Source organism: Oncorhynchus nerka, linkage group LG17, assembly GCF_034236695.1.
Source record: "Oncorhynchus nerka isolate Pitt River linkage group LG17, Oner_Uvic_2.0, whole genome shotgun sequence".
Lineage (NCBI taxonomy): Eukaryota > Metazoa > Chordata > Actinopteri > Salmoniformes > Salmonidae > Oncorhynchus > Oncorhynchus nerka.
Genome location: NC_088412.1, coordinates 47,414,767 through 47,425,731, shown reverse-complemented (window position 1 = coordinate 47,425,731; position 10,965 = coordinate 47,414,767). Strand labels below are relative to the sequence as shown.

At 45.3% G+C, this 10,965-nt stretch overlaps 1 protein-coding gene across 1 annotated transcript in view; it reads right to left on the bottom strand.

Annotated features, from left to right (window-relative positions):
- LOC115145333 (inactive tyrosine-protein kinase transmembrane receptor ROR1-like) overlaps positions 1–10,965 on the bottom strand; it is a 199,174-nt gene that overhangs the window by 43,769 nt on the left and 144,440 nt on the right. Inside the window, exons 3-4 of the mRNA XM_029686827.2 lie at positions 1,220–1,507; positions 730–766 (exon numbers count right to left, since the gene is read on the bottom strand). Of these exons, the coding sequence (XP_029542687.1) occupies positions 730–766; positions 1,220–1,507 (325 nt within the window). The remainder of the gene's footprint in view (positions 1–729; positions 767–1,219; positions 1,508–10,965) is intronic.

Here is a 10,965-nt window from a genome sequence, read left to right as displayed (position 1 = left end):
CACACGCTAGCTGAGGCTAGCAGCATACAGCACACAGGTGCTCGATTAACCTTGCAGTACAAAAAGGCCAGGTGATGAAAATCTCTGCTCTGTCAAACGATCTTGATTGGGAGCATAAGTCAAACAGATAAATATCATCAGTACAATTCAAAAGGCTTTTTATTGGCATGGAAAGTGTTACCACCTACTGTACATTGCCAAAGCAAACATATCAAATCAGTGATGATACAGGGAAATAATCATACTTAATGAGTAATTACAATGAACAGGACAATACAGACAGAAGTCCATAATGTATGATACACTATCTGACGTGAAAGCTTTGGCCAGACACAATGGAAACACTTCCCACCTGGCAAAAAATGGTTGAGTCAACGTAAGGGAATTTAGGCTTTATTTTTTTACACAAATTTGAACCTAAATCCAATGACATGGGGAAATGTTCTGTTCACCTTGAATTCTGCTTAGTTGACAACCAAATGCAAATCAAAACCAGCTGTTAAACTGATGCCTGTGGGTTCCCCTTTCGCGACTGTTTGCACTATCAACTAATTACTTTCTTACACAACCTTTCCCCTTCATTTTTTCACTTTAAGGATGACCACCTCCTTCGATTTCTTCAGTAGTACGTATCTTCCTTCACCCTCTTGCTCTTCTGTAACAGGAGCCAGTGTTGTGTTGGGTTAGTGGAGCTACTTGTGAAGTACGGAGGGAAAATGGACTACTTACGCAGAGGGTCTTCCTGGCAGAGGGGTTAGGAGTGGATCTGGAAGAGAAGACAGGAGGATTTACAATTTTAACAACAGGGGGAACAAGACCGCTCCCAGACCGTCGGAGGCTGCCAGAGCCAGACCTCTTGTCCATACAGGCTGCCAGAGCCAGACCTCTTGTCCATACAGGCTGCCAGAACTCAGGCCAAGTACTGGCAGTTTTAAAAGAAGAGATCTACACTAAGCTCACTCGATCAAAGCAGAGAGCGAACTCTGACCTCACGACAACACGTAACTACACCAGTGTTGATTAAATCAACCAGACAGAAATGTCTGCAAGAAGTCTTGAATCGATCGAGCTGTTGTCGACGAGTCATGCAAAGTTTGCGTCCTGATTTCATCATGAGGTTCATGCACTTGACAGGAGACGTAACGCCACTTCGTAAGAAAGTCAGAACTATTCATACTCATAGCCACTTTATAACTACTACCTCATAGCGTCATCTTACCAAACTTGACGAAGAGAACTCCGGTGGTGGAGACGGTGCCGTAGCTGTTGGTGGCCACACACTGGAAGTAGCCGGTGTCTGTGGTGTCCAGGTTACGGATGCGGAGGCGCGATCCGTAGGTCGTGGGTCGGTAGGAGATCCGACGAGGCTCCTGGACCACGGGAGCGTCGTTCTTCAACCAGCGCACCGTGGGAAGGGGGTTACCGGACACACGGCACAGCAGCTCCGCCGTCTGGCCCAGAGACGTGGTGATGTTGTTCATAGGAGCCTCCAGACGAAGAAACAGGTCTGGGATGGAGGGGGAGTGGGGGGGCAGGACAGCAGGGGGAGAGAGGGAATTAGATATGGACATTTAATGGGAGGATAAACGAGAAAGAGAGAGGGAGGACAGAGTGGGGAGAAAGAGACGTCAGTATGTATTAGCTCTTGCTTTATACATAAAACCATTTAAAAAAAAACTTTTATCACAAAAAACATTAAACGGATGACAGGATCATAGTCTTCTCTTGGAAACGAGGTGGAAAGAGAAAGAGAGAAAGAGACAGCGAGAGGGAGAGAGAGAGAGAGAGAGAGAGAGAGAGAGAGAGAGAGAGAAAGAGACAGCGAGAGGGAGGGAGAGAGAGAGAGACAGAGAGAGAGAGAGAGAGAGAGAGAGAGAGAGAGAGAGAGAGAGAAAGAGACAGAGAGAGAGGGAGAGCGAGAGAGAGAGAGAGACAGCGAGAGGGAGAGAGAGAGAGAGAGAGAGAAAGAGACAGCGAGAGGGAGGGAGAGAGAGAGAAAGAGAGAGAGAGAGAGAGAAAGAGAGAAAGAGACAGCGAGAGGGAGGAGGGAGAGAGAGAGAGAGAGAGAGAGAGAGAGAGAGAGAGAGAGAAAGAGACAGCGAGGGAGAGAGAGAGAGAAAGAGACAGCGAGGGGGAGGGAGAGAGAGAGAAAGAGACAGCGAGAGGGAGGGAGAGAGAGAGAAAGAGACAGCGAGAGGGAGGGAGAGAGAGAAAGAGACAGCGAGAGGGAGGGGAGAGAGAGAGAGAGAGAGAAAGAGACAGAGAGACGGAGGGAGAGAGAGAGAGAGAAAGAGACAGAGAGAGGGAGGGAGAGAGATCGAGAGAGAGAAAGAGACAGAGAGAGGGAGGGAGATAGGCCAACAGTGAGAGAACTTTATAGTACATTCATCACGATGACGACATTGACATTATTTATGTGAGCGGACAGCCAGCTTTAGATCCAGACTATATAAACAACATAATGCAGTCTATAAAAATAAAAACAAGTACATGAAAGCACCATAAAGATGAATAGTACGAGGAGCGGTGTTTTATTCTGTAACCTTTACTCAGTATATGAAAGTACCATAAAGAATGACAGTGTAGCAGATGCATACAGGCATAGAGAATAGTGGTGTTTTATTCTGTAACCTTTACTCAGTAAACCGCAGAGCCAAATCAGCAGAGAACTGCTATAATGTGTAATCCTTTGATTTCGATTAAAGGGTTAAGCAATAAACGCTAATCCACTAATGGAATGGCCTCTATTGAAAAGATGAATTGTTATTTTTAAATGTAAGGATTTTACTACAAACCTTGAGTTTAGTTATCTGGACCCTCCTCAAACAATGTTTCAACTCTCCCACAACACTATGGTTCAACTAACCCAGAAGCTACATTTTCCCTCTCTAAATAACAGAAAGACAGAAATATCAGAAAGGACTCTGACATGTGTGTGTGTGTGTGTGCGTGTGTGTGAGGGAAAGTGTTTGTGTGTACTGGGTAGGAATCTGCCGGGTAGGAATCCTCTACAAGATATTTTGTGGTTGCCGCTGTGGTAACAAATTATTTGCCTTTCACCAAGTCTGTGTGTTGCCAGAGGACTTTCAGGAGCACAAAATTCAAATAAAACGTTGGAAACGTACCTCTCCTCTCCAGAAGCTGCCCTGCCAGACACAGCCTGGTCTTACTGGTAGGCCAACATCAACAGGACAACCCCACATTCTGCAGTGTGATACATAGGATAGTGCACAGGCCCTGGGTGGGGGGGGGGGGGGGGGGGCAGGATCTCAAACATTGGACATGTATGTCGGTGTGAATGCGTGTTTATACAACGGGTTGGGACTAATCCTGAATGCTGATTGGTTAAAACTGCATTCCAGCCGGTGTCTATTCCACAAGTTACCACCGGCTAAATCTGTGATGTTAAAAATGCCTATTTACTCTGTTCCATCTGACTGCTGTCTCATCAGCCCAGCCAGGCAATTTATAAACTTGATCTCCACAATAAAAAGCATCTAGACATTATCTCAGTGGTGGAAAAAGTACTCAATTGTCATAATTGAGTAAATGTAAAGATACCTTAATAGAAAATGACTAAAGTAAAAGTGAACGTCACCCAGTAAAATACTACTTGAGTAAAAGTCTAAAAGTCACCCAGTAAAATACTACTTGAGTAAAAGTGAAAGTCACCCAGTAAAATACTACTTGAGTAAAAGTCTAAAAGTATGTGGTTTTAAAAATACTTAAGTATCAAAAGTTAAAGTATATTTCTCATGATTTGGTTGGTCTAATTGTATTGCTGATGCTGTCCTGGGGCTCTGTGGGCTCTGTTTGTGAACAGAGCCCCAGCTCCACCTCTTACGTATATAGGATAATCTCTCTGTAGGTGATGGCTTTGTTATGGAAGGTTTGGGAATCGCTTCTTTTTTAGGTGGTTCTCTCTCTCTCTAACTTTCATCTCCCTCCCTCCCTCCTTAGAAGAAAACATAACTAAACACCAGGGAATATTTAAAATGACTCATCATCGTGTTTTAACCTTACAATGAATTTGAACCCGGAGTAAAGTTTGTAGTGGGTGACAATACGGATGAAACAGCATCAAGGCACGAGAGAAAACAAAGAGGTTGTGTGGATAAAGATGTGAACAGGAACCTCTGTAGTAGACCTCTCCTTCTCCTCCTGAGCTCTCCCTCTCTCTGATCTCTCTCTCTCTCTCTGAGAGCTCTCTGTTCCCACAGCTCTCTGTATGAGGGATGCCACGGATAGGCTTTAATGTATATAGCAATGTACGGAATGGGACTTTGAGTGCCACATTGATGAAAGTATATTGTGCTGAGCCCTGAGTCTGGCCCCTAGAGGGGCAGGAGGGGGCCGTGGCCCCTACAGCTACATGTTTGTTTTACTAGCCCTCTGGGGACCAACAATTGATTCCTATTCCAAATCCTATTTTCCCTAACGCTAAACCTAACCTTAACTCTTAACCCAACCCTAACATGAACCCTAACATGAACCCTAACTCCTACACTAAACCTAACCTTAACTCTTAACCCAACCCTAACTCCTAACCCTACACCTAACCCCGAACTCTAGTTGTAACGCTAACACTAAACCTAACCTTAACTCTTAACCCAACCCTAACATGAACCCTAACTCCTAACCCTACACCTAACCCCTAACACTAAACCTAACCCCTAACACTAAACCTAACCCTAAAAACAGCCTTCTTCCTTGTGGGGACCGGCCAAATGTCCCCACTTGTCCGAATTGTCCATGTTTTACTATTCTTCTGAGGACGTCTGGTCCCTACAAGGATAGTAAAAACCAAACACACATACATACACACAGAAAACACACAAATTCCTCTCTCTACTATAACCAACATTGGTCAAACCTGTAGATTTTCAGTAGAACAATAAATGTAATCTTGTTGTACAACAGACTAGGTATCCCCCCATTTTCATTTCCCTTCTCTGTCCTTTCCCTTTCATCAGTTTTGTTAAGGCATTGTAACGGCAAACATTTGAAAAGGTCCATTTCATGGAATTGAGTGAAAGAATGACTTGATACTTGAAGTGATGTGAACCACTATATTGTCCTGTAAGGAAATAGCCACTTAAATAAACCATGTGCTGGAGTGAATAGAAGGGTTTAGGAAATCCCTCCTTTTTCACTATGTAGATCAATCTCTTCAATGAGCTGATTTAAAGGACTTTTAACCAAATCTCTCTCTCTTTTTCTTTAAAATGCAAATGATATGTTATAGAAGTGTCCAGACAAAAACCAAGTGAAATTGCAAAAAAACGTGCCTGGACACCTCTATAACATTTCACTTACATACATTTTGTAGATTTAGTTTTAAAAAAAAGGACAAAAAATGAACTTTGCATGAAGGCTGAAGGATTGAATAAGAGTGAAAGGTAACATCACAGTAAAAGGATTTAAGGCCACTTAAATGATTATTAGGATGATTAACCAAGCTCATGTGGCATTAAACACAAGCTGGTAAATAGCTGGTATCCCACACATGTCTCAGTCCTCAGCATTGCCATAGCAACCACACGGTGGTCCTTGTTGTTGTTCTATTTGGCTCTTGACTGGGTGACAGACCTAACACGCTGTCACAGGGTGTGTGTGTCGGTGTGAGAAATGTGTGTGTGTGTGTCGGTGTGAGAGAGGTGTGTGTGTGTGTGTCGGTGTGAGAGATGTGTGTGTGTGTCGGTGTGAGAGATGTGTGTGTGTGTCGGTGTGAGAGATGTGTGTGTGTATCGGTGTGAGAGATGTGTGTGTGTGTGTGTCGGTGTGAGAGATGTGTGTGTGTGTGTCGGTGTGAGAGATGTGTGTGTGTGTGTCGGTGTGAGATGTGTGTGTGTGTCGGTGTGAGATGTGTGTGTGTGTGTCGGTGTGAGATGTGTGTGTGTGTCGGTGTGAGAGATGTGTGTGTGTGTCGGTGTGAGATGTGTGTGTGTGTGTCGGTGTGAGAGATGTGTGTGTCGGTGTGAGAGATGTGTGTGTGTGTCGGTGTGAGATGTGTGTCGGTGTGTGTGTGTGGTGTGAGAGATGTGTGTGTGTGTGTGTGTGTGTGTGTGTCGGTGTGAGATGTGTGTGTGTGTGTGTGTGTGTGTGTGTCGGTGTGAGAGATGTGTGTGTGTGTCGGTGTGAGATGTGTGTGTGTGTGTGTGGGGACATTTGCCTTGGCATATACCCTTCGCACCCCCAGACACACACACACATCCGTCCTCCTCCTCCTCCTCCTCCCTCCTCCTCAACACAGCAATGTGGGACTGGCGTGTGGGTGACAACCTGACAGCCTGGAGAGTCTAGCATCCCCCCTCTCTCTACCCCTCCTCCCTCCTCCCTCCCTCCCTCCTCCTCCCTCCTCCTCCCTCCTCCCTCCCTCCTCCCTCCCTCCCCTCCGTCCCTCCTCCCTCCTCCTCCTCCCTCCTCCTCAACACAGCAATGTGGGACTGGCGTGTGGGTGACAACCTGACAGCCTGGAGAGTCTAGCATCCCCCTCTCTCTCTACCCCTCCTCCCTCCCCCTTCTCCCACAACCTTCCTTCCCCCCTCCCAACTCTCAAATGAAATACGACTGTATTAAAGTGCAATTAAAATACTTCAAGATACTTTATTGTCATATAAACAGCCTTAACCTTCTCCAACTCCCCCTCAAGCCTCACTCAAGCCTCGACATCCCACAGTATCCCACCTACTCGTCGCCTCCGGCTTGCATTCACTGCCCTCATCTCTTCTTCCCTTCCATTCCCAGATTAGTCTCTCGGACCCTGTCTGTCTGACCAAGGAGAGCAGAGGAAGAGCTTGGTTTCCATCGCCTCTCCTCCGGTCTTTAGCCTCCTCTAGACAAACACAGACTCTCTTACGACAATATACAAACCTGGTCTGAGAAACAGAGAGAGAGGAGGGGGTAGCGGATATCATTGGATTAGCCTCAGGTACAAGCTGTTCTACCACTAAGATCACGGACTCAGGCTTCCAGTAATGAATTTAGGACATGCACGAGTCACCTTGACCAAAACGCTATTCTTTCCTATACCCAGCACACACACTCAAGTACGCACACACACACACACACACACATTCTTTTCTCTGTCAGTTTAACCTAACCCGCTAGCTAATTAGGTGAAGGAAGAGAAAATTTGATAATGAAATGGATTAATTGCAGTAAAGATTTTGATGTTCGTTATGATACCAGCGTATAGAGACGGCTCTGTACTCACTGTACTGACAGCTGGAGAGGATGCTTGAGTGTTTGTGTCTGTGTCACAGGAGGTTGGTGGCACCTTAATTGGGGAGGACGGGCTCGTGGTAATGGCTGGGGCGGGATAGCTGGAATGGTATCAAATACATCAAACAGATTCCATGTGTTTGATGCCATTCCATCTACTCCGTTCCAGCCATTATTATGAGCCGTCCTCCCCTCAGCAGCCTCCTGTGTGTGTGTGTGTGTGTGTGTGTGCGTGTGGGTGTGTGCGTGCGTGCACAGATGTCAGAGTGTGTACGACCCAGTGGCCTGATGTTCACAGACAGAGCTGGTCTATAAAGGAAGACAGTGTTTATGAACAGGAGGGCCGTACTGATACTGACTGATGGCAGAAGGACATAAAACCTTGTTTATTAAGTTTCAAACCTGCGTTGGGTAGAGGGGTTGGGAGCCATGAATCACCTCTGACTTAACAAGAGGCCTGAGGGGGCCAGCAGGGGCCACTGGCCACATGGTCCTCAACTGCCGAGCTGAAACACACACGTGTGGAATGGACCAGAGTGTGTATATTTGACCATAGTATTACCTATATACCTTTGACATGGGAATGAGACTTCCCTACAGTGCACCATCGTGTTTGTGGGAGTCGCATCTTTCCATAGGAGGGGTCATATTCATTTGTCGGCTAAACAGTTCGGACGCTACAGACGTTTCCATGAGGAGACCGATTTTCTAGATGTCTCCTGGTCTGACAAAGACCGCTGTAGCCCTGCCACCTCCCACTGCTGATGCGGAAGGCCTTCGTCGGTGGTGGGAGGTGGCTTGAGATGCACCCATGCAAAAAAAACTAATGTCTAGCATAAACAGACACATTTTTCTGTGAATTTGGTATTTTTTTATGCCTCGAGCGGACAAATTTGACATATCTTTTTTAATGCCCAGCTCATGAAGCCTCTTGATGATGTAAAGCCTGAGTCAATTGCCTTTTCTGCCTAATGGTAAGTCCGTCACAAACAGTTCATTCGGAAAGTATTCAGACCCCTTAATTTTTTCCACATTTTGCTACATTATAGCCTTCTTCTAAATTTGATAGAATTCATTTTTCCCTAATAGTTATTTTTTTTTAAATAATGAAATTTCACATTTCACATTCAAACCCTTGACCTTTGGCAGTTATTACAGCCTCGAGTCTTCTTGGGTATGACACTAGAAGCTTGGCACATCTGTATTTGTTGAGTTTCTCCCATTCTTCCCTGCAGATCCTCTCAAGCTCTGTTAGGTTGGATGGGGAGGGTCACTGTACAGCTATTTTCAGGTCTCTCCAGAGATGTCCGATCTGGTTCAAGTCCGGGTTCTGGCTGGGCCACTCAATGACATTCAGAGACTTGTCCCAAAGCAACTCCTGCATTATCTTGGCTGTGTGCTTAGGGTCGTTGTCCTGTTGGAAGGTAAAACCTTCACCCAAGTCTGAGGTCCTGAGTGCTCTGGAGCAGGTTTTCATCAAGGATTTCCCTGTACTTTAATCTGTTCATCTTTCCCTCGAACCTGACTAGTCTCTGCCTTTTGACAAACTCCAATTTTCATTGTTTTCTTTGTTTCTTCTTCTTCTTCATGGATAATTGCAATATTGAGAGTAAAAAAAAAAAGAACAGGAAAAATACAACAGAGAAAACAAAATTCCCAACATAATTTTATGGGGCCCTTATAGTTGTTTATTAAAGGCCCAGTGCAGTCAAAAATGTGATGTCCTGTGTTTTACATATATTTCCACACTAAGAGGTTGGAATAATACTGTGAAATTATGAAACCAATGGCGAAGCCCTTTTAGTATAAGAGCTGTTTGAAAAGGCCTCCTGAAATGTCTGCCTGTGATGGTGGGATGGAGTTTTGGCCTTCCATGGGGACAATAAAAAACAGAGTTCCAAACCTCTGCCAATAACAGCTAGTTTTCAGTTGTCCCCTCCCAAACTTATTGCTTGAGAAATGTATCTTTGCTGAGAAGCAATTATACTTTTTTGGGCCATTTGAATTGAAAACAGAGTATGGTACTTAATTGTTACTCAGAAATCATATGATAATGACCTTTAACCATTATTTCCCCAGGTATATTGACAGAAACCACATCTCTGATTCAGAGCGGTTGGGTTAAATGTGGAAGACACATTTCGGTTGAATACATTCAGTTATGCAACTAACTAGGTACCCCCATTCCCTAATTGCTTGTACACCAATGACCCGGGGAAGAGTTGCAGGGTAGAGGAGAAGAGAAGAATGTGCCTATATGGCTGTGTTTACAAAGGCAATCAGATATACCAATCAGGCACCAATCAGATCAGTTCTTTTGCCCATGAGTGGGAAAAATATCAGAATTAGGCACCTGTGTAAACACAGACTCAGGGTTCTGTGCAGGCCAGTCAAGTCCTTCCCCAACGATCTCGGCAAGCAATTTCTGTATGGACCTTTGTGCACAGGGGCATTGTCATGCTGAAACAGGAAAGGCCTTCCCCAAACTGTTGCCACAAAGTTGGAAGCACAGAATCATCAAGAATGTCACTGTATGTTGTAGCGTTAAGATTTCCCTTCACCAGAACTAAGGGACCGAGCCTGAACCATGAAAAACAGCCCCAGACCATTATTCCTCCTCCACCAAACTTTACAGTTGGCACTATGCATTGGGGCAGGTAGCGTTCTCCTGGCATCCACCAAACCCACATTTGTCCTTCGGACTGCCAGATGGTGAAGCGTGATTCATCATCCCAGAGAACGCGTTTCCACCGCTCCAAAGTCCAATGGCGGCGAGCTTTACACCACTCCAGCTGACACTTGGCATTGTGCATGGTGATCTTAGGCTTGTCTGCGGCTGCTCCAGAGGCAGTTTGGAACTCGGTAGTGAGTGTTGCAACCGAGGACAAACTATTTTTACATGCTACAAACTTCAGCACTCAACGGGCCCATTCTGTGAGCTTGTGTGTCATACCACTTCGCGGCTGAACCGTTGTTGCTCCTAGAAGTTTCCACTTCACAATAACAGCACTTACAGTTGACTGGGGCAGCTCTATCAGGGCAGACATTTGACAAACTGACTTGTTGGAAAGGTGGCATCCTATGATGTTGCCACGTTGAAAGTCGCTGAGCTCTTCATTAAGGCCATTCCACAACCAATGTTTGCCATTGCATGGCGGTGTGCTCGATTTTATACAGCTGTCAGCAACGGGTGTGGCTGAATTAGCCGAATCCACTAATTTGAAGGGGTGTCCACATACTTTTGGTGGTGTAGTGTATGCTTTATAGCTCAAAATAATCTATGTACAAAATAGTGAACAAATACTAAAACAATCCCCTTTTTATGATAGCAGCATATATCTGAAGGTCTTTCGATTATTTCTCCATGTATGGTTTTACTGCCTAAGAAGGTTGCAATGCTCTGTAAATGGCTAGCTCAGGTCATTCACTGTCGCATTCTGAGAGGAGAGCCCACTGGTGAAAATCACAAACAGGCAGTGTGTCTGACTTGACACGCAGTCTGCAGATTTGATATTTGAACAATCTTTTTGTGTGTGGACTAAAGACACTGAGTTTGTTTTTCTGTCTGTTTCTGTCTGTGAACTCCTTCCTATGAGGTACCAGGTTCGGGACCACGAAAGAGTTCAGTATATCACACTGCGATTGGCTGAGGAGGTTGCGGGGGAAATTTAGTGGAACCAGTTCAGAAAGGAAACCTGGGTGCCCCGCATCAGCTGACGCATCCCAATAGACACTGGTATC